At 38.2% G+C, this 23,855-nt stretch overlaps 1 protein-coding gene across 4 annotated transcripts in view; it reads right to left on the bottom strand.

The window, feature by feature from the left end:
* CCDC88A (coiled-coil domain containing 88A) overlaps positions 1-23,855 on the bottom strand; it is a 4,373,054-nt gene that overhangs the window by 1,421,741 nt on the left and 2,927,458 nt on the right. For all 4 annotated transcript variants that reach the window (XM_044055294.1, XM_044055285.1, XM_044055303.1 and 1 more), the window contains exon 20: positions 7,417-7,694. In XM_044055294.1, the coding sequence (XP_043911229.1) occupies positions 7,417-7,694 (278 nt within the window). The remainder of the gene's footprint in view (positions 1-7,416; positions 7,695-23,855) is intronic.

Genomic DNA, 23,855 nt, shown 5'->3' with positions numbered 1-23,855 from the left:
GCACAAAGTGACACGTAAAGCACTGACTAGAGTCGGACAGGTCCTGTTTATTTCCATTCCCACATTTAGCTACTTTTCTTTTCTTCCCTACTTTCATTTTTCTTTTTTTTAGTTTAATACAGCCGAGCAAAATGTAGCTGCTTATACCATTTAGCAGTTACAAAAAGCTACACAAACATCTGCAAAAACACTACTGGTTATAGCAGCTGTGAAGTATTCAACAATACCAGTACATGAGTGTTTGCCCTCCAGCTAGCCTGTCTTTCTGTGATGGCACTGGTCCTTGAAGCTCCTGACTAGATGGAGAAGGTTGGTTGCCAAGTAATGTTTCTCTACTGGGAGCTATTCTTTCTCTAGGACAGTACTCACAATCAAGTTGTTTTGTACCCAGACACAAGAGAGCTCAAGATTTCAGGGTGAACTTATCCAGTTCCACAAGATCTGGGCTCAAGCACTTTTATTATGGAACTTGCCCACCATTCAGGGGTGTTGCTGGCAGAAAAGAATGAACCCACACACTTTTAGGACTGAAAAAGCCTTTTGTAGTCTCATACACTTGCAGATACTTTTATCCTAAATTTATTCTGCACTTCTCAAGTACGACAAGCATGGGGGGATTGTGGACAGAAATTCTTTGCTGATAGTGCAGCTGTTTTAAAAGCTTTTATTCTAGCTTTGGACAGAGTTCACTTAAGCTGGCTGCTCAACAAAAATACTCAGTTTTGGTTTTCATTATGCAAGGAACGAACACTCAGTTGGTTTGTAAGTGATTTGTGAAACAAAAATTCTAATTTTATTTCTACTGCCAACATTAACAACTTAAGACTATCAGGGGTAAACTGAAGAAAAATACTCTTGACATGAACTTGAGGAAACCGCAACAATGAACATGACACCTTTTCACAGGATACGTCAAAAATCAAGTTATGTACTCACCATAACTTTACATCTGAGTTGTTGCTTTTCATTTGTCTTCAACTTGTGGGGACTCTGATCTGGCACAGATCCGACTCGGCCACCTACTCCAGCATCAGATCCAAGCTCCAAGCTCCTCCTCTACCCATAATGCCAGTCTCCCTCCTCCCCTCAGATCGAGTTTGTTGTATAACAGCAGCACCCCCAACCTAGACCATATGCCTCTAAACCTGGCATTATCACAAAACTTATCAAGAAAGAAACTAGCCAGAATAGTGGGGCTATGCCTCTTCCATCCGATCTACTACACAGCTCACACAAGGCATGGGGAAGGAGGGAGGGACGGTTGAAGACAAATGAAAAGCAACAACTCAGATGGAACATTATGGTGAGTACATAACTTTATCTGAATTTGTTGTTTTCATTTAGACTTCAACCTGTGGGACAGAGTCCCCAGCTACCAATGAACCCTGGGAGGTCCTCATGGAAGTATGTTCCAGAGCACAGCTGAGCCAAAAGCCCCTGGAAAGAAGGTCCAATTTATAATGGGAGATAAATGTGTGCAATGACATCCAGGTAGCTGCAGAGCAAATACCATTTAAGGAAACCCTGGACCAAAAGACCGCAGAAGTAGCAACAGACCTGGTGGAATGCGCTCATATATGCCCTGGTGGAAATAACCCTTTGGCTCGATAGGCCAACGAAATGCACTCACAAATCCATCGAGAAATAGTAATCTTAGAGACCGGCTTTCCCAAGAAGGGTTTAGAAAAGGAAACAAAAAGTTGATCAAGAGTTATGAAAGGATTTGTTCTATGCAAACAGAAACACAGCTGCCTGTGAACATCAAGCAAGTGCAATTTGTACTCTCTCTTATTCTGGAAATTTGGAAAGAAAACTGGGAGATTGATGACCTGGTTAATACTGGACTCTGATAAAACTTTTGGAAGGAAAGATGGATTTGTCTGCAGGGATACCGTGTCTTTATGAAATACTATATAAGAGGGCTTGCCAGACAAGGCTTGGATCTCCGAAACTCTGCTGGCTGAGGTAATTACAACTAAAAAGGCCATCTTCTAAGACAGGAACTGCAACTCAACCGTAGCCACCAGTTTGAAGGGAGAGAAACCAGAGCTTGGCAGCACCAAGGACAGATCCCAAGGGGGCGCTGGTTCCTTAACTGGAGGCCTACGGAGAAAAGAACCTTTCAAAAAGGCCTTACAAAGCTTGGACAAAGCCAAAGAAGCTTTATTCTCACCTATGTGAAAATTAGAGATCGCTGCCAATTGTACCTTTACCAGAGAAAAATTAGCACCATGATTAAAAATATCTGCCAAAAACTCCAAAATGGACAGAAATGGTGCAGTAAAAGGATCCAGATCATGCTGAGATTTCCAGATAGAGAAACACTTCCACTTACTTGGGTAAACCCTCCTGGTAGAAGATTTGTGAACCACTACCAAAATCTTGTTAACAGAAGACACCCCGGGAGTCCTAACTACCAAGGGAACTGGAGCAGCCAAGCTGTGAGCTTCAGGCTGACTAAGACTGGGTGAGGGATCCCTGAGGGATGTGTAATCAGATCCGGAACCGGATCTAGCATCCAAGGAGGACACACTGCATGAGACTACAGAGAGGGGAACCAAACTTGTAGAGGCCAACCAAACTTGGAGAGGCCAGAAAGGGGTAACGAGGATCACCGAGCTTCCCAGCTGTTGAGCTTTCTGAATGAATTTGGACATCAGAGGCAGCAGAGGGTAAGCATAGTAGACCAGAGGGACAACATTGAACCAGAGTGTCTCTGGGGGGCTCCCCGAGATAGGGGTTCAGAGCGAAATACATGCTGCATTTCTTATTGGAAGAAGAGGCGAAGAGATTGCAGCAAGGCTGACCCCCCCTCCTTTAGAAAGATTTGTACCACTACTGAAGGATTCAGAGACCACTCATAAAGCATCAGAACAAATCTGCTGAGCCTGTCCGGTAGTATGTTGGACCTCTCCAAAATGTATGTTGCCTCCAGAAAATGGCCGGAAGGAAATCAACTCTGACAATCTCATGGCTTCAGGACAAAGGGGATAAGACCTGGTCCCCCCTGTTTGTTGATGGACCAGACTACTGACATTGTCCGTCTGGATGGCAATAGTCCCTTGAGGAAGATAGGGATGTAGAGCTTCCACTTCAAAACCACTGCCCTCATCTCCAGGACAGTGATATGCAGATGGGTCTCCAGGGAAGACCAATTCCTTGGACTGTCCTTTCCATGCAATGCCCTCCCCACCCAAGCACGGAAGCATCCATGATCACTGTGATCGCAGGGGAGGGAAGAATGAATGGATGACCCAGAAGAAGGTCTGGGGATTGAAGCCACCAAAGAAGAGAATCCTTGTAAACCCAAGATAACAGAACCAGATGTGATAAGGGAAGGTCTAGTAAAGACCACTGAAATGCCAGAGTCCATTGGAGGACCCTCATATGAAGGCGTGCAGAGATGGAATGAGAGTGATTGTGGCCACCATGGACGCCAGTGCCTGAAGAACTGCATCCACTGGGGAACGTTTGGCTTGAAAGATGTAAGAGACACGATTTCGCAGAGATAACAGTCTGTCAGGAGGAAGAAACACCTTGCTTTGAATAGTGTCTATATGAGCCCCAGTGAAGTCAAGAACCTGCATTGGTGCCAATTAGGACTTGTGGAGGTTTATGGTTATGTCCAGATAGTGAGTGGTCTTGAAAAGATCATCCCTGGCTTGACACAGTTGAAACTTGGAGGGAGCAGAAAGGAGCCAATCATCCAGGTAGAAGACCTGAAACCCCTGTAGCTGCTGCTACCATCACTTTAATGAACACCCTAGGGGCAGTAGCAAGTACAAAGGGGAGTGCTCCGAAATGAAAATGACTGACTCCCAGATGGAAGCAGAGGAACTACCAAGAGTGCCTGTTCATCTTGATGTGATAGTACGCGTCCTGGAGATCCACCAAGTACATCCAGTCGTTTATCTGCAGAAAGGGCAGAATGGACTGAAGGGTGACTACCCAGAATTTCGTCTTGGCAACGGACAGGTTTAGGGTTGCATGATCCAGAATGGGTGTCAGTCTCCCATTTTCTTTGCCACTAAAATGAACCTGGAATAGATGCCTGATCTGGATTGGTCTGGGGGGACAGGCTGAATGACTCGCTTACTGAGCAGCCTGGAAATTTCTATGGCTGCCTGCTCCCACTGCGCTGGTGGGACATCCGGGAGGTGTTTGGGAGGGACTGGGGGTTGAAGAAAAGGGATTGAGTATCTTCTGGATATTATCTGCAAAACCCAGTGATTGTCGGTGATAGATTCCCAGGCTGTTGGGTGCAGAGAAAGACGTCCCCCATTTGCCTCCAGAGATGAGCAGTTGGGCAACCCTTCAGGGCTGCTGCGAGGGTTTGTCCAATAATGAATCCCAAGACCCTTGGTTCCTCTGGCCCCCCTCTTCCACGAGGGCGGCATCTGTTGTATCCCTCCTCTTCCTCTGGGGGAAACAGAGTGCTGAACGTTGTGGGAACAGCCTTGAGATTTACGGAACCACATCTTCACCCCAGGCTGATTCCTAGAGAAGGATCATTGTTGGTTTGAGAAGCGAATCCTGATGGCAGACAAGGTCTTCTTGTCGTTCTCGCTCTGGACTAAGGTGTCTCAGTCTTGCAAAAAACAGCAGAACCTTCAAAGGGGGCATTTGTAAACAAAAGCCTTGAAGGGCTCTGAGAAAGCACAAAGCCGGAGCCAGGCATGACGCCTGATGGCTACACCTGTTCCGGCACCCCTAGAGGCACCTTCCGTAGCGTGTGACAGGAGCCTCATGGAAGTATTACATAATGAAGTAAGGGTGGCCATAGAGGAGAACACCTTTTCCATCCTGCCAACATGGACCCTGGGGCAGACTCAGCGACCTCTTTGACCAGGGTCCACTGCAGTCTGATAACGTGTGCCATGTAGTTCAGTGCACACAATGGAAACGTAGCATATGCCCGCTTCCCGAAACGGTCCATAGTCTGCGACTCTCTTGTCTAGAAGATGGACGGTGGAGCTTTCCTGAGCAAGCTCTTTTTTGGTGGCCGCCACAACCACCATGGCATCGACCGTTCAGCCTTTCAACCAATGTTGCCTATCCAATGGAGCGCTGAGTTTTGTCCAGGGACTTGGGGAAGGTTCAACCCTGTCCGGTTTCTTCCATGCCCTTAGATGAAATTAAATCCACAAGGGGATCCATGGGAGGGGACACCCAAAAAGTAGAGGGTCCTGTGCCAAATGCCTCCAGGAATAAATGACTCATCTGGGTTGGGGCTTTAGGGTAGACCACCCTGCTCGCTGGCGCAGGATTTCCATGATGTCTCCAAAGGAGACATCTTACGGGGGTGATCGGGAAGAATCCTACTCGTCCATCCAAGTTGGTGTCTTCTGTGAGGGACTCCAGTGAGGAGTCCAAGTGCTTCGTCTTGCATGCGTGTCCCTGAGGGAGCTCCTCAAGAGGGATTTCTGGGGAGGACTCTGAAACCTTGGGGAGCTCCCATGGGGGAACCTCCTGGGACGTACTGGCAACAGGTTGGCAGACTCTGGCCCAGAAAGAGAGGGAGCCAGAACGGACTCAGAGGATGACAATGTCACTGGTCTCGAAGGAGCTGAGAAGACCCTCTCCACCACATCTAAAGCAGAGGGTGAACGAATCCCCGAAACAGGGGTGAGCAGGACTGGATCCGCCACCCTTTGCACTGAGGAGGGAGCCACAGCAGAGCCTCCAGGCACCGAGACTCCTACTGGAAGAGCTGACTCTGAGAACCTCAAAGTTGACGCCATCCCTTCAGATCTGGTGCCGAGATGATGGCTCCGAGAGTTGGCTCGCTCCAAAAACATCAGAGCTGAACCACTCAGGGCAATGGTCAGCATTGAGGTACCTGGAACCACAGGCGCCGAACCTTCAACACCAGGAAACTTGGACCTGATGACTCCGAAACCGGAGGTCGGATTGCAGAAGGAGCAATGGGAAGGAAAATTGACTGCATGCTCCCAGCCACGGAGGGGGAAGGAGCAGGCAAAACTCCCATCTGAATCTGGGTCCAAATAAACTTCTGCATCATCCTGTCCACCTTGGCTTCAGAAAGGCTACAAGAGGACTGGATGGAAGAAACCACCGACCAGGGCCTGGAGTGGCACCAAGGGGAGGGAGGGGGGGGACCAAGCCTGGGAAAACTCCAGCTCTGGAGAAAAACAGGGAGACTGGAGTCATGGACAGACCTGGGTCGGATCCAGCAGAGACTTCGCCAGGGGCTCGACCCCAGAAGAGCAGTCAGGGGACCACTTCCTGGGCTTGTCTCATTCCTTAGGATGTGTCTTTTCCCCATCCTCAGACTTTTTGTTGGGAGGTTGAGTCCCAGAACCCGGGGCTGAGGAAGAAGTAGAAGCCTCTGAAGGGAGGAGGCCTTCAGAATCAACTTATTCCTCCTGTTGACCAAGGCATGCGGATTGAAACCAGTGCAGATCGAGCAAGAGGAATCTAGGTGCTCTACACCCAGACAAACAAAGCATAGAGTGTGGCCATCAGAAGGATGAAGCTTATGGCCACACTCTGTACATTTCTTAAAGCCTGGCTTAAGAGGTTCGCTCAAGGCTACAGGAAAGCTACACTCCACCACACACACACAAAAGATAAAAACGAGAGCGCAAAGTTCACAGGGATAGGGTAGGGAAGTGATAGCAAAGATGCAAGGCACAAAAGGAAGAAGAAAGATAGAAAATTCTTATCAAAAAAGTCTAATCTTACTTTAAAGGGAGCGTGAAGATGTAACCACACTGCTGTCTCTCACGAGTGGCAAACATGATCTGGGGGGAGGAGGGAGACAGTGGCATTATGGGCAGGGGAGGAGCTTGGATCTGATGCTGAGTATGCGGCTGAGTCAGTCCTGTGCTAGATCCGGGTCCCCACAGGTTGAAGACCAAATGTAAACAACTTCAGTTCTTCTGTTTACTGGTGTAGGTTAATTTCGTTGACTATCATAACTTCAGTAAATCTGCCATGTTAACTGATGTGTCAGCAAATGATATGGTTAACTGCAAATTAATGCAATTGCATCTGATGTGATCACTTCTAACTCTTCTAAGCAGCTTATCATCCGTTACCTGAATCAAAGCCTGTTATGATCCGTATCCAGTTTTGCATAAAATCATATGATAGCACGCACACAATGTTAAAGAATATGTTAAAGAGTATGATCTGTAAACACGCAAAGCACAGATGCTGCCAGCAAACATCTTGCAACTGAAATGCAAAAAATATTGCATGGTAATACAGTAAATGAAGTGGTGCTAGACTCATTGAAAAATAATAAGTTTCATCAGGCTGCTCACAAAAATGTCTTCTAAAAATATTTATATGATCCTTAGTAAACGAAGTAAAATCAAACCAAACAAAAATATAAAAAAAATTTAAAAAGTTAAATTCAGCTAATGCAGCAAAATAAGAACTGGTAAATACCGATCTTCAAGATCCTTATGTTCAACCTCCAAGTTTTTGTGTACAGATTTGAGGCTTCCATGCTTAGTGATAAGTGACTCGTATTCTCCAGCCTGATGCTCATGAAGACCTTCCAGTTTTTCGTGATCCTTTACTAGCGAGTCATACATCAACTTCAGCTCTTCTCTTTCTTTCAAGAGAGATTCATTTTCATTTTCAAGTGTGGACTGTTGGATCTGAAGCTGAGAATTCTGAGTCATTAAAGAAGCACTCTGAGAATTAAGGGTCGAATTTTCAACCTGCAATTAAAAGCAAAATTACTTAAAATGTGACTCAAAAATTGGCTTACTATTAAAATGAAGCCCCCAGTTTTAGCAATAAAATCAGATATATGCAGGATTCATTTTACTACCTGATTGTGTCTTGTTACTAACAAATACATGAAACTCTGTCCGAATTCAACAGGGCTCTCTGCAAATACACATCTAAAGCAAAAGACTGAAAATTATCATAAAGTACAATTGTGTTAAGCTGCACTTACTGTAACAGTAAATGATCGCATGAGCACTGCTGCATGAACCTTAGCTATATGGGTTATATCTTGCCAAGGATATAACAACCAGACAGCTTCCAAAGCTTCAGAGTACCTTCCATGCTTCCAAGCTGTCAAGTAGCTCAAGCTCAGCTGACTAAAAGACAACTATGGGCTTGGATCCTTTCAGAGTTTTCCTCCCAGCAGAGAGAGAAAGAGAAAGGGAGGGTAAGCCCTGAAAGGACAAGGCTAAGAATAACAAAACAATAAGTGTACACACCCGGCAGAAAAAACACCAAAAAACAAAGGGGATGGACAGAGGGAACGGCTATTGCAGCAGTGATCACTTGAACATCTGTTATGGTAAGTTCAACTTATACAACTGTACTATGTTCTTCATGTTGATCACTGCCAGGTAGTTTACCACAGTTAACTATGTTTGGGAGGTGGAAGGAGAAGGATCTAGGAGTCACTGGAGAATGGTCTTAGGCAAAGCATGACCTACACTTACAGAAGGAATTCAGCTTATAATGCTTTGTAAAAGTATGTACAAAGGACCAGATACCAGCTTCTAGAATACTTCTAGAATCCAACCCTTTCCAAAAGGCCTAAGAAGAAGCAAGGTCCTTGTAGAGTGGGCCTTGACCCTGCCTGGATTAGGTATGTCATGGTGAGTACAACAAAAGGTAATAGCCTTTGAAATCCATTTGGAAATTGTCTGTTCTGACACAGGTTGTCCTTTCTTCGTACATTCATGACAAATGAACAACTGATCTGAAGAACTGAAAGATTTATTTCTGCGAAGATAGTACCTGCGTTGTCTGTGGACATCTAAGGTACAGAGTTCTTTCTCCCTAATTTTTAGGTTCAGGTAAGAAAACAAGGAGATGGACAGATTGGCTTAAAGTAAACTTGGATACCACTTCAGGCATAAAGGAGGATTAGTTCTCAAAGAAATCCTGTCCTTGTTTGAAAATCAGCTATGGTTGACTCATTCAGAGCTTGCCATTCTTGCAGAGGTCAGAACAATCAGTAAAACTGTTTTCCACGTTAAGAACCTCAAGTTAGCAAGATTAGCTAGTTCAAACGGAGCAAGTATTACTTTCTCTAACATAAAATTAAAATTCCCAAGGAGGGACTACCAGTTTACTTGGAGGCCTCTTATGCAAGACCTTTTTCAAGAACATTTTGACATGCAATTGCCTTGAAAGAGGAGGATCCATGGCAGACATGCTGAACTTGCTGATAAATGAAGTAAGAAAGGCCATAGGATATTAACTCGCACAAATATTGTAAAACAAGAGAACTACTAGACCTGAATGGGTGTTGGTTATGCTTCTGGCACCAGCTACAAAGCCTTTTCCATTTGCTAATATGTGATTTTCTAGTAGCAGGCTTTCTTGCCTACATTAATACCTGCTGCATGTTCTCAGAAAATAGGTATGTAAAAAGAATTAAGACCCTATCATCCAGGCAGTCAAATGAATGCGAATGAATTCAGGGTGTATCAAATATACCTGTTCTTGTGTGAGTAGATCCATTCTGTGAGGAAGCCTGTGATAAGTGCCCTTGGTCATTTCCAAAAGAAGGTAGAACTACAGCTGCCTGAGCCAGAAGGGAGTCACCAGAATGATCTTGGGGGATTCCTTCTGAATCTTCAGAAGTACCCTAGATATTAGTGGAAAGGGTAGAATTACATATGGGAACATTACTGTCCAAAGAAAAGAAAAGGCAAAGCATCTGTCTTTCAAGCTTTCTTGCATGGAGTCCTGGAACAGAATTTTGCCAGATGATAAAGAGGTCTACTTAAGGAACTCCCCACAGATGGATCAAATCTTGGAAGACCCCCTGATCTAGTTTCCAGTCCTGAGGGTCTGTCCTGATCCTGCTCAGCTTCTCTGCCACACAATTTTGCTCTGACAGAATGTAAGATGCCTATAGAGTGACACTGCTGTGAAATTATACCCCAAACTAACATGGTTGGTCTACAGAGAGGGTACTCCCTGGTTCCCCCTTGCTTGTGGATGTACCACATGACTGTGATATTGTCTGTAACCATTTGAAGTCCCAGGGAGCAAAGATGGTTCGGAGAATTAAGGGACTTGCTCAGGGCAAGCATCTCCTTCATAATTATGTGCTTGCATCTGTCTTTGGTGTCTCACACACCCCCTACACTTTTATCTACCTTGTTGCTGCTCCCCCAGCAAAGTCCAAAGTATCTGTGGTGCCTGACTGCTTTGCATTAGGGAGGATTGAAGGAGAGACCTTGACTTAAGGATATCCATTATCTCCACCGAGTGATTTCTCTTCTGACAAACCTCGGTACTGGTATCTGAAAAAATAAAGGATGTTGATGCTGGGACCAAAGACATTTCAGACACTACTGTATCTTTCTCTTGTGAAATCATGCCAGGGGTATCATGAGAATCATAACTGCCACGAGACCCAAAATGCTGAGGTATTCCCTCACAGTGACTGAAGTCTGAGTGGAAAAGCTTAGAAATAGATCTAAATAAAAAAAATCTGTTTTCACCTGTGGAAGAAAAGCTCTTGAGATGTCTAGTTGAAATCCCAGGAACACAATCAAATTCAAAACAATTTTGAATGTTCTCCTGGAATTCCAACTTGTGCATAAAATCCATCATCCAAGAAAATGATTCCTGACATTTTGAAAAAAATAAGTAAGTCATCTAAATATGGAAAATTGTGGATACCCTGTAGCCTGCAAAGAGCTAAAACTGGAACTAGACACTTTGTGAACACTACTGGTGCACTGGATAGTCCACAGGGTAAGGCAGAATATTGATAACGTGATTCAGATACACAAAACATTAAGAAATGCCTGAAGTCTGCATAAATAGGAATGTGATAAAAGTCTTAAGTCTAGTGTTTCAGGAATCTTGAAAGAGGAAGAAGAGGGAGCAAGTTGTGAAGTGACATCATTCTCAATTTGGGCACCATCAAAAATCGGTTTAGGAAAGAAAGATCCAGAAGTAGTCTCCAAGCATTTTCTTTCTATGGGACTAGGGACATCACTGAACAAAACCCTTTCCCAACCTAGAAAGGAGAAACTGGTTCTATCGCTCCTTGGGACTGCATGTGATGAAGAACAGGCTGAAACAGGGTCTGATTTGCAGGATGTGGAATGGATTCCTGGAAAGGAGGAATTTCCTCCCACTGCCATATGTTACCCTGGTGAATGATTTTCAGATTTGAATGAAACAATCTGCTGCCAAAGAGAAAAATGGAGATTCAGACTTTCTGGAACAGAGAAAGGGCCAGGGTGGGAGGAACTCTCAAAATCCCTTGAACAGTCATTCAGACTTGATGGCATATTCTTGGTTTTGGGAGGTTTGAGATTTATTTTTGAAACCTCCTTGCCACTTTTTCTTAAACGTCTGTTTACCTGAATTCTGCTGACACTGTTTATTCTTTTTTTTTTTTTTTGCCAAAATTTGATGAGGAGAAAGAAAATCCCTTGGACAGTTTGGGAAAGGAGGGTTGAAAAACCTTAGATTTCCTGGCTCAGCCTGCTTCCTTCTTCACAGTTTTTGATCACCTCTGCAGCAGAAGGGCCAAATGCTAAATCTCTATCAATGGCTGAATTTAAAAACTCACTTTTTTATATCTGGGAGGGTCTGAGAATGCAGCCAAGCAAACCTACTTAAACAGTTTCAGTGTCCATACCCCTGGACAAAGTATCAACAGAATCATACACACATTGCAAACAATGATAAATGACCTGTGAAATAAAAGAAACTAAGTTATTTAAAGCAGATTTTTCTTCAAGAAACTGTAGATAAAAATATTCTTCAAACTTTCACAATATGTTATGTCAAGATAAACTAACATGAGCCTGAAAATTTAAAATTCTGAAATTCAATGTTGCAGAAGTATACACTTTTTCCAATACCTAATTGTCCCATCCTTATCAGAAAGAGTAGGACTGGAATTAGCCAAGTGCTTTGGAGCATAGGAGTCAACTAAGGCTATAGCTGCTGGGTCAGGTTTCGGAATAGTGCATAAACATTTAAGAGACCGAGGAAGTTTAAACATTCTATCTGCCTTTTTGGGGACAGCTGGATGACTATCAGGAAAATTGCAGGCAGTAAGACACACATCCTCTAAAAGAGACAGGACAACAGGAATGGGTGCAAGTTCTAGAAAATCCTTCTGTAACAACTCATTTATTATTTTCTTTTTTTTTTTTTAAAACAAGTTTATTGTTTTAACATATAAGAGAAATATCATAACAATTTTATACAAATAATTAAAAATATGTATTATTATAATATTCAACAAAACTAAAGTATTTACAAAGAAATCCACTACAATCAGATCAATTAATTAAACTAAAATACTGTGCTATTGAAATTAGAATTTTTTTAACAAATTTTGTAAATTATCCCATACAAAAAAATGTGATGTTTTTCTAGTTGTTCTCATTCTAATTGTGCTTATTTCCATATGACACATTATATTCATAACATTTTTAAATTCATTGAACGAAGGAGGTGTATCTGAAATCCAATTTCTAGTTATTATTTTCCTAGCCACTGCTAGGATAGACCATAACAAGGGAAGCTTAATCTTTTTAACACATTGAGGTACAGGTGTGTTGAATAATATAAGAGACTTAGAAATAATGAAATTATCTGTAAAAGAGCCTGCAAAAATTCATTAATTGACTTCCAGTATTCTTTCAACTTCATACAGTCATAAAACATATGAGCCCAGTCAGCATTAATTTCTACATTACATCTCTTACATAGATTATCTTTATTATTAATTTTATTCATCATCAAAGGTGTATAAAAGATCTATGTAAAATTTCCATGTATAAAGTCTCCAGACAATGGAAGATGTAGTTCTATAAGCAGATTCCAATATATATTGTTTATCTTGTTGAGTTGGTGGGTCCCCATTAATAGAGGTGAAATAATTCCAGTATGAATCTACATTGTAAAAAGTTTCTTGTCTGATAATTTTATGTATATATGAAAGTTTACCTTTATCAGAAACTTTATGCTGTAAATTTATTATCAAGTAATCAATCAGTTTTGGAATAGATTCTTTAACTGTTATAGACATTAGATCTATTCTATCAATGAGATGTTGTCTAAAGATCTGAACCTCTAACCAGCAAGTTTCTCTTAGATCAAATTCTTGTTTTAAGAAATCTAGATTTTTAACTTTATTATCAGATATCAGCTGATACCAGTACTTTAGATTATTATCTATAGCTAAATGAGCTCCTTCAGAAGTAGATGACATAAGCATACCCTGAGTATAAATTATAGGGAATACAATAAAATTCCATTCCCTATACTTAGGGTGCATGAATATAAAGTTACGATAACTAATAATAATATTTAATGGGTAACAGACCATATGTTTAGGTGTAATAGGTGAAGTACAAAATTCCTTTAGCAACCACAACATGGAGTTATTTATAATCATATTTTTATGTGTTAAGGAGATTTTCATGAAGTGCATACTAATTAGCTCCCAATAATCTTTCCATTTTAGACATATGACCAATCTATTAATAAAGTAATAACTTTTATAATAGAAGAGATAATATATAAATTAAAGTCTGGAAAAGAAATACCCCTTGAGACCAGCTATTAGTATGTTTCTTTAATGCAATCCTAGGTCTATTAGGTGCCCATAAGAAATTTAACATTAGTGTATTCAGTTTCTTGATAGTTATTTTTGTAGGTGAAAGTATTATTGATTGTATTAAGTATAAAATCTTGGGGAATATTATCATTTTAATAATTGTAAGTCTCTCCTCCATAGTAAAAACATATTATTCCAGGTATTAAAAAGATTTTGTATATTAAGAAAACAGTTATTATAGTTATTATATATAATAGATTTAATATCTTTAGATAGTATTATACCTAAATAAGTTATCTGACCTGAGTTGGGTACATATTTAGTAAAATCACTAATGAGAGTATTTTTCGTGTATATATAGGTAGTATTTTAGTTTTTCTTCATTGAATATTAAACCAGAAATACTTTTAAAATTCATCATTTTATCAAATAAAGACTGCATAGAAGAATTAGATCCTGCTGATGTAATTAGAACATCATCTGCAAAAAGTTGAATTTTTGATGTTGTATTTTCTTCTATTTCAAAACCCTCTATGTCAGTACTGTTTCTAATCAAATTAGCCCAAGGCTCCATTACTAAAGTGAATAATAGTGGAGAAAGTGGACATCCTTGCTTTGTACCTTTAAGAATGGGTATTTTTTGTGAAACATATGTTCCTACCTTAATATAAGCCAGTGTTCCTTTGTATAAATGCTCAATTAAATTTACAAATGCATCAGAGAAATTTGTGCACTTCAGTAAGGTAAACAGATAGTCCCAACTTACTGAATCAAATGCTGAACCTATATCAAGACTAATAAGTGTTAAATCTTTCTTTTTCCTATTTGCAATCTCAATTAATGTTAAAGTTCTTCTTATATTATCAAAAGTATTTCTATTTACAATGAAGCCCGTCTGATCTATGTCTATAATGCCGGGGATAATTGTCTTCAATCTATCAGCAAAAATACTCATAAACAGTTTATAATCAACATTAAGTAATGAGATGGGTCGATATGAAGAACATCTAGTTGGATCTTTATTAGGTTTTAAAATTGGTGAAATAAATGTATATTGCCAAGATGGGGGGGGTTATTAACTCAGTTTGGGCCAGAATAAAAACCTTATGTATTAATGAATATGTAGTTTTAGAAAGGATTTTATATATCTCTGGTATAATACCATCATTACCCGGTGCTTTGTTTGATTTAAGCTGATTTATTTGTGTAATAACTTCTGTATATGAAATACTCTTGTCCAATAGTTTAATCTGATGTTTATTAAGCTTTTTATTCATGTTTGTGGTTATAAACTCCTTTATTTTATCTTTAGGTTCCATGTTAATGTTGTTATGGTTAATCTTGTGAAAGTGATTTCTAAATTCTTCCAGTATTTCTGGTATACTAGAAACATTCTTCTTTTTCCTTAGAGAAAAGATTTCTTTGATATGGTTTTGTTTATTCAGTCTTTTTGTTTTATTTTTAAGTCTATGTAAGTATTTGGGGCTCATTGAATAAGACAAAAACTTGTATTTCTCTAAAGTTATTTTAACTTTATGAGTTAAAATTTCTTTGTATTTCTCATTTAGTTTGTTTATTTCTTCAATAACTTTCTTGTCCATAATATTTTCTTTATTATTATGTTTATAAGAGTCTAGTTTACTTTGAATATCTAACAATTCCTTATCCCAAGATTTCCTTTTGTTATTATACCATCTGATACTTTGTCCATATAGATATGATTTTAAGGCATCCCAAACATAGACAATGGAGACTTCAGGAGTATTATTTATGTCTAGAAAATGTTGTACTTCTGAAAGTATATATTCTTTATAGTCTTTTAGCTGAGTTAAGTATGCTGGTATCCTTTTGATCTGAACATTATGAGTATCTTTTATCATGAATTCGAAAACAATTGAGTTATGATCAGATATAGGACATGAAATGATTTTGGAATTAATTAAATATGTTACCATCTGGTTAGAAATAAAGACCCTATCTATTTTTGAATAAGTTTTGTATCTGTTAGAAAAAAAGGTGTATGGTAATGATTTTGACTCCATCTGATTATTAATATCATTCAAATGATAAGAATTAGCAAAATCATTTAAATGTTTTGCATTAGATGTAATTCTTCTTTTCTTTATAGTGGTAGTATCACTTTCATGTAGTATACAATTAAAATCACCAGCTAAAATAATATCCCCTATAGAGAATGATATGATCTTATCAATATGATGTTTCACTGTATTAATACCAATTCCAGGTATCCAGTATACATTAATTAAAGTGCAAGTCTTCCCATTAATTTGTATTGTAACCATACAAAACATTCCTTTGTCATCCTGATAAGACTTAATGGTTTTAGGAATGGGCATACTTTTATTCCATAAAATAGCCACTTCTCTTTTTCAGAGTGTGCTCTGAACTAACCAATACTGCATACTTCTTAGTGGCTAGTTTATCAATATCTTTTTTCAAGAGATGGGTTTCTTGCAGGAAGACTAGATTGGCCTTGTGTAGATTAATGTATCTTATTAGGCTTGCCCTTTTACACGGATTATTCAATCCATTCATGTTTAAAGAAATTCCTTTTAAAGATGTCATTTGGCATTTTTAAAACTCAAGAATCTTATGATCGAAATAACAAACAACAAGATAAATAATGTTACATCTCCTCTTTTAGGTGTACCTTTAAATATAGCTGTATTTATTAAATCTCTTATGGGATTTTGTATAGGATTCAATTTTGTTTGTAGTGACAATGAGTGTACAAAATATATTGTGGATGTCAAAACTATATACATATAACAATGAACAAGTGAAAATAATGTAAGGATTAAACCTTGCATCCCGCCTGGAGTTGAAAACTCCAACTTAGAGCAGTATTTACTACTCAAGTTAACCCCTACCCTAAGCAGCAGTACCTCAGCTACCACCTTATCAATTTAATACTAGTTATATTTAACTGAGGTTAACAGTTTTCAATTCAATTATCTATCAAGACAAAACTACACATTTGGTAAAACAGCATCATATAAACTAAAATAAACTTTTTTTTTTTTTTTTAAAACTGTTCATACTATTATATAGATCTATGTAATATATAACACTTGAATTCTAATAGCATTCAAATAATCTTAATGTTAGAAATCAAGAGGAGAGAAAATTATGTTCTAACATTTATTTAAATCAAAAACTTTGGCTAATATGATTCAGACATTACATGCATTAAGATGCATCTATTTTCTGTCATGTGAATTCTATCAACAGCTTCCAAAAAATCTTGAATTGTTTGTATATGAGCATTTACTTAAACTCATTATTGTCAATAGAGTAAAATATTGTATTCATAAAAATTATTATAAATCATATTGCATAGTTATGCAGATTCTCAGAAACACCTGCGTTATTACCTAAAAAAAAAAAAAAAAAAGCCATCACACACATAAACACAGACACACACACATACATATACACACACACATACATATACACATACACATATATACATAGATACACACACACACACACATATATATATATATATATATATATATATATATATATATATCTGATCTCACTGAGTTGTGTGTTAGTAGAGCACTATCCTACTTGCTGTCCCTAGAATAAATCTGTCTGCTTTATACAAAATAATGCACAGCAAACACATATTAGTAACCAGATTTTACAATCATGCTAACCTACTGCTTTAAAATATATCACATGACATTTCTTCCAGAATAGAGTTATAAGATTATTTATGCTTGCCAATCAGATGAATTAAATGAGTTATAGTAAAGTATATGTTTGGGACACAAGTTTTTAACACAGATTATTATGCTACTGTTAAGTAATTTCAAAAACATTTAAATAAATGTTTCATTTTCTATGCCTTCTAAAATAATATATTTACTTGCTACAAGAAACTACATCATCCAAACTCATCATAACTGACATATTTTATGAATAGAGTATTTTTCCTGAATCTGTGGTGTGTCAGTGTGATAACCTTGTCAATGTTTATACTAACTGCTTTCAGTTTCTCTGTGAAAATTCTGTGAGTGAAGCTTCTGAGGAAACTCATGGACACTATGCATGAGACAGCCCACATCCCAGATTGTCTCCCTTAACATTTTGGCGGGAAACTTATTAAAACTTGTGGCAAACATTCATTTTGTCAATAGAGTAAAATATTGTATTCATAGAAATTATTATAAATCATATTGGATAGTTATGCAGATTCTCAGAAAAAAGCCATCACACTCACACACACACACACACACACATATATATATATATATATATATATATATATATATATATATATATATATATATATCTGATCTCACTGAGTTGTGTGTTAGTAGAGCACTATCCTACTTGCTGTCCCTAGAATAAATCTGTCTGCTTTATACAAAATAATGCACAGCAAACACATATTGGTAATCAGATTTTACAATCATGCTAACCTACTGCTTTAAAATATATCACATGACATTTCTTCCAGAACAGAGTTATAAGATTATTTATGTTTGTCAACCAGATGAATTAAATGAGTTATAGTACAGTATATGTTTGGCACACAAATTTTTAACACAGATTATTATGCTGCTGTTAAGTAGATTTTCAAAAACATTTAAATAAATGTTTCATTTTTTATGCCTTCTAAAATAAGACATTTACTTACTACAAGAAACTACATCATTTAAACTCATTATAACTGACATATTTTATGAACAGAGTATTTTTCCTGAATCTGTGGTGTGTCAGTGTGATAACCTTGTCAATGTTTATACTAACTGCTTTCAGTTTCTCTGTGAGAATTCTGTGATTTGAAGATTCTGAGGTAACTCAAGGACATTGTGCATAAGACAGCCCACATCCCAGATTGTCTCTCTTAACATTTTGGCGGAAACTTATTAAAACTAGTGACAAACATTCATTTAGCAGTGTAAATGCATCTAAACATGACAGAACCTCCACAATGTATTCCACAGATCATCACAGCCTCTATGCAAGTGAAATTAAACTCAAAATTACCAACAAGCAATAAAACTCAGCATTCTTCTCCCAACTCAATTTTCATACAAATCCTATTATTCACTGTGCCCACACAGTCTAAAGCATTTCTATATATTAATAAAGAAAAGAAAAATAGAGTAGAAAATAAAAGGGAGTGAGGCAGAAATAAAAAAATGTAAGAGAAAGCTGTAAGAAGTATATACAATGGAATGTTACTTACTGTTTATATTAATAGAGTTAAAATAAAACATATTATTTACTCTTATTTAGTTCTGATTATTAGTTAAAGCATGACAGATTATTTACAAACAAGCATAAGCAGTATAATCAAGAAAGTATAATTAGAAATAGCATTTGAAGAACTTATAAACTTTTACAAGAAATAAATATGTTATTATTCTATTAATGATATTTTCATTACTGTTCTCTCCCTGCCCTCCCCCACCCTTTACCCACTACATAATCTAAATAGAATGTCATTGTTTAAACAAAGAAAATAATAAAAGAAGAAGGAAAAAAAAAGGTAAAGATAAAAAAATGTATCAAATTACTAACCTTACTTTTTTCAGAAAGAAAAACAAAAAACAAAATCGAGTCACAGCCTGCCATTAAATCCTCAGGCATTTTGACTGGTTATGAAACAAAACATTTCTTTGCACATAGAGAATAACTTTGATTAAATCTTTTCCAAAATATTTGTGGCTTTCTGGAAATGCAGGAACTATATTCAAAAAGATTAATAATGAACTAAAATGATGAGAGAGAGAAAAAACATATAACAAATCATTTGTTTAGTCTCTTCTTCTTCTCTGAAGTCTTCCAGGAAGCTTCAGTTGCCAATTTCTTTAATGAAGAACTAGCCCATTCCATTTCTTCTATTTTATCCAAAATCCTTTTTTCTTTGACAAACAGTAAAGCAGAGTCTAAATCATCGAAGACCTTAGGACCATCAGGAAGGAAGATTTTAAGCTTGGCAGGAAACAGAAGGTATGTTTTAAACTGTGCTTTTTTAAGCTCCCTTATTAGTGGCAGAAAAACTTTTCTTTTAGCAATTACCATGGAAGAATAGTCATTGTCAAAACGCACAGTTGTCTCATTAAACTTAACAGGAGCTTTAGCCCAAGCAGATTTAAGAACCATCTCTTTATCAAAAGATGATAGAAATCTAACTATAACTGATCTAGGATAGTTTTTGTTAGAGTTAGTATTAGCTATAGATCTATGTGCTCTTCGATACCAAAAGAGAATGCTTCTGGTAAATCTAAAGTTTTAGGGAGCCATGTTGTTAAAAAGAAGTAATATTGTTACCTTCAATATTTTCTGGCAGTCCAAAAATCCTAATGTTATTGCGCCTAGATCTATTTTCCAGGTCATCCAGCTTTGTTTGTAAATGTGTATTTTGTTTCAGCAGAAACTCAATGTTGATTTCCTGTTCTTGTATTTTATTTTCCATGTCAGTCACAGCTTCTTCTATGCCTGTCATCTGGATCTTCTGTTGTTGCAGGTCCATATGTAACAAGTCTATTTGTTTTGTAGTTTTTTCTATGAAAGTGTCTATTTTAGTATCCATTTTATCCATCTTAGCAGTAAGTTGCTGGACTATAATTATCAGAGACTGAAGTTCTTTCTTGATGCTGGAGTCTTGAATTTGTCTTACTGGAACTCATTTCAGACTGATAAACTGACAGGAAAATTTCCAAAGTAATTTCTGACAGGAATATTATTAAGATTTCCTTTCTTTTTTAGATATAGTTCAAGAACTATATAAAACAAACATATTTAGAAAGAAAATTACTTCAAGAATTAATTTTTTAAGTAATTAATTCCTGTCAATGTAATGAAATTGGTGGAGCTGAAGAAATCTGCTGCTATCCTGTGTTCATCCTTGGCCACGCCCCCTCATTTATTATTTTCTGAGGGACTGAGAAACTTCACTGTTCTCCCATCGAAAACACTGGAACATTCTAGCAGTAGCTCACAGAAAGAGAAACCCCCACAGGGAGAATCAGAAAGTGAGCTCTCCTCAGTCTCAATCAGAAATCTGAGGGCAAACCCTGAATCCGTTCCTGCATCACCCTTCAGATTCAGACTCCCGAATCTTATCAGGAAATGAGGCATCCTTCTCTTTTGCCAGAAACTGCTCTACAAGAAGGATCAACAGCCTTAAACAAAATCTGAGCCAGCCCCACTAAATTACTCCTATCCAAGGAAATCAGGGGAGGACTAGATACATGTTTGGTTTTCTGCTTCTTTTTTGGACAAGACAAACGAGTCAATCATGGTACTAATGGCAGCCGCTGCTTCCACAGGAATGGGGCGCAGCACTCTGGCACAATATGGAAACCTTGCCTGTTACCTCTCCCAAGACCGGTGAGAGTGGCTCTCCTTTGTCACTGAGGGGACCCCAACAACTGCAGAGGATGTGGCTAACCACTGCTCCACAATGGCTGTAGGTACTACACCAGAGGTTTCCGGGCTAAAATATGAGTGGTCTGATGTACAACGAATGGCCACAATACAGTCATCCATCTGTGGCTGTGGCAAATTGTTAGCCTTCTGTGGTGGGAAAGGCTGTTCCTTACCTTTTTCTTTTTGTGGCTGGAAGAAGAAATGACCATGGGACTGACAACCTGTTCCATGGTCAAGCTGAAAATGGTGCCTCTATCCTGGGGAAAAAGAGCAACAAAGCCAGTAAAACTTTCAGTCCACAAAATATATTTTTTGACAGTAAAAAGCACTTCCAAACACTATGGCAGCCCCGCAATGGAAAAATAAACAACTTCTCTACAGGAAATATTTTATTAGTTAGTTAACACTACTTTTTACAATGACAGAAATGAGTGCTCCATTTAAAAGTTTGTTACAGTCTTACGACAATCTGTTAAAACACAAATTCCTAGCTTTAAAAATAACTTTCCTGAAGAAGAAAGTAATACAATATCAGTAAAAAATAAGAAAATGCAAGTTTTTCCCCAAAGGGAACTTATTTGCCTAGCTAAGGAAAGCACAAACCAATGGTTCATTCTTACAAGCCTCAGAGGAGCATAGCTTCATTAAAGCTCTGAAAGGCTTTGTGCTCAAACTTGTCTTTTAGTTGGCTCAGCTCAAGCTGCTTGAAAGTTCAAGAGCGTGGAAGATTTGGAAGTTGGATGGCTGTTATAGCCTTGGCAGGATATAATTTATATAGCTAAGGCTACTGCAGCAGTGATCAATATGAATCACATCTTAAACTTTGTATACCAAACTGTAACCTCAGCTCTGATGACCTTGTATCACAAAGGCAGAGAAAATATGCTTTGGTCTGAATGTCATCCCATTAGGGATTGCAAAATCGTCTTTTGGAAGGAAAAGAAAAAGTGTTCTTGAAGAGAGGAAACAAAGACGCTTTCTATTCAACAGTTCAGGCCTTAACTATCTGGAAATAAGCTGATTCACTCTCCAACTGTAGAGTTTAAGTATATTTCACAACTGAGCTTTCTACTTTTTTTTTACTACCAGTCATCGTTTATACACAGATATTATGTAAATCATGCATCTCACTAAACTTCAAGCTAGTTTACCTGGTTTCTTTATAAAATCTCCAATGTGTTATTATAGGCTGTAAAGCATATGCTCTTCTACTACATCTTTTAAGTATGATACAAATATATGGAGTAGGTAAATGCAGCATATAAAATGTGCATTTTACTTGAATACAACTTTTTTTAATTTACTTAATTCTGTAACAATATGGTGATGTGCCAATACTGTATAATAAAAAGTGTTTCGTATGCCTGAGAAGTTCAGACTCAAAGTACAGCTGTATGAAGGTACTTGCTATTACGACAGAGTTTCAAATAATAAGACCACAACTATATGGTACTTTCAAATGATACTTAGCTGCAGGTGTATGTCAAGTATTCTAGAACACTCAGGTTTTCACAGACCAAGTGAAAGGTTATCTTATAATGATGAGGCTATCATCCAGAAGCTGGACTATAAAGGCAGAGTAATGTGTGCCATCTTTTTTTTTCCAAAAAGAGAAACACTGATAAGCTTACCAGGACTCATACCTTGGCTAAACAAAAAGGGACCCAAGAAATCCTCCGCTAACAAGGAAGCTACAAAAGTAACACACATCTAGATTAGCCCAATGATGACTTAACACCATACATAAAATGAAAGGAGACTACCCAATCTACATAAAAAAAAGACTGTTCTACTACAACCCAAATCATCAGTATATCTAAATGCACATCACTTGATATGTAAATTATACCCAAAATTATGCCTCCTGAGTGCAGCATATAAGGCAATCTTGCACCACCCCAAATAGTTACAAGCCTGTAGTTGCCAACATGGGGGTGAACTACCTTAGGCATTCCACCATAGGGGAAATCCAGAGAGAAAATGTCGAGTTCACTGCTCGTGTCTCTGAAGACAGCATGGTTGTGTCACTGAGCAACATTTTACCACCAATAAAAATGATTCCTAAATTCAAGGATAGCATAATTGGCATCAGTAAGTGGCCATTAAATTGGTCTCATTCAAAGGGAAGCCAGAGAGTACATGGAATGAAATGGTCAACAGACCCACCTACTCCGCCAAGGATGGACTGCATTTTTCGCCCTCTTGGTTTCACATACTGGCTAAAACTTTTGCTAACTCTATAGTGCCTTTTTTTTTTAGACCAAGTCATCTGATTAACATCCCAACATAGCAAAGACAAATCTGAATAAAAATAATGTAACAGTGATGAATGCCACAAGCCTAAACAAAAACTCTGAACTTAAGGTTTTCCTTAACCTTGACTACATCAGTATTTATGTAATTACAGATTCTTGGTCCCAGTGTAGCAATCACACTCACTGCATTTCAGGTTACAATGCCTATCATGGATTCAGATCCACCAGCAACTGCGGGGGAGTATCTATTTATTCATAGCTCCATTGTCTCTCAACAGACTTCAAAGGATACAAATCTGGACCTGGTTAAAGTCCAAATTATACACAATAAAATTAATTACCACAACACAGCCAATTACATATCCCCATCTATAACATCCTCACAGCACTCAGAATACCTTAACCAGTTAGAACAGTTAACAATGAAACCAAATACCTTTCATATGGCTGAATTCAAATATTCATACACAAAGTGACAAACCTACTATCAGCTATAAATATGATCAGAGATTTGTGAATTTCATAAATATCACTACACTTGACCAAACTGTCCCACTACCCACCAGTGGTGTTGATCTTAAACTTGTCCACACAAACGTTTCTCCTACTTGCATCACCTAGGCTGTAACCCACTCTCT

The sequence above is a fragment of the Protopterus annectens genome, chromosome 1.part2, assembly GCF_019279795.1.
Source record: "Protopterus annectens isolate FY-2018-M chromosome 1.part2, PAN1.0, whole genome shotgun sequence".
NCBI classification, from domain to species: domain Eukaryota; kingdom Metazoa; phylum Chordata; order Ceratodontiformes; family Protopteridae; genus Protopterus; species Protopterus annectens.
Note: the sequence above shows the minus strand (reverse complement) of the source record. Positions and strands in the feature narration are given on the sequence as shown.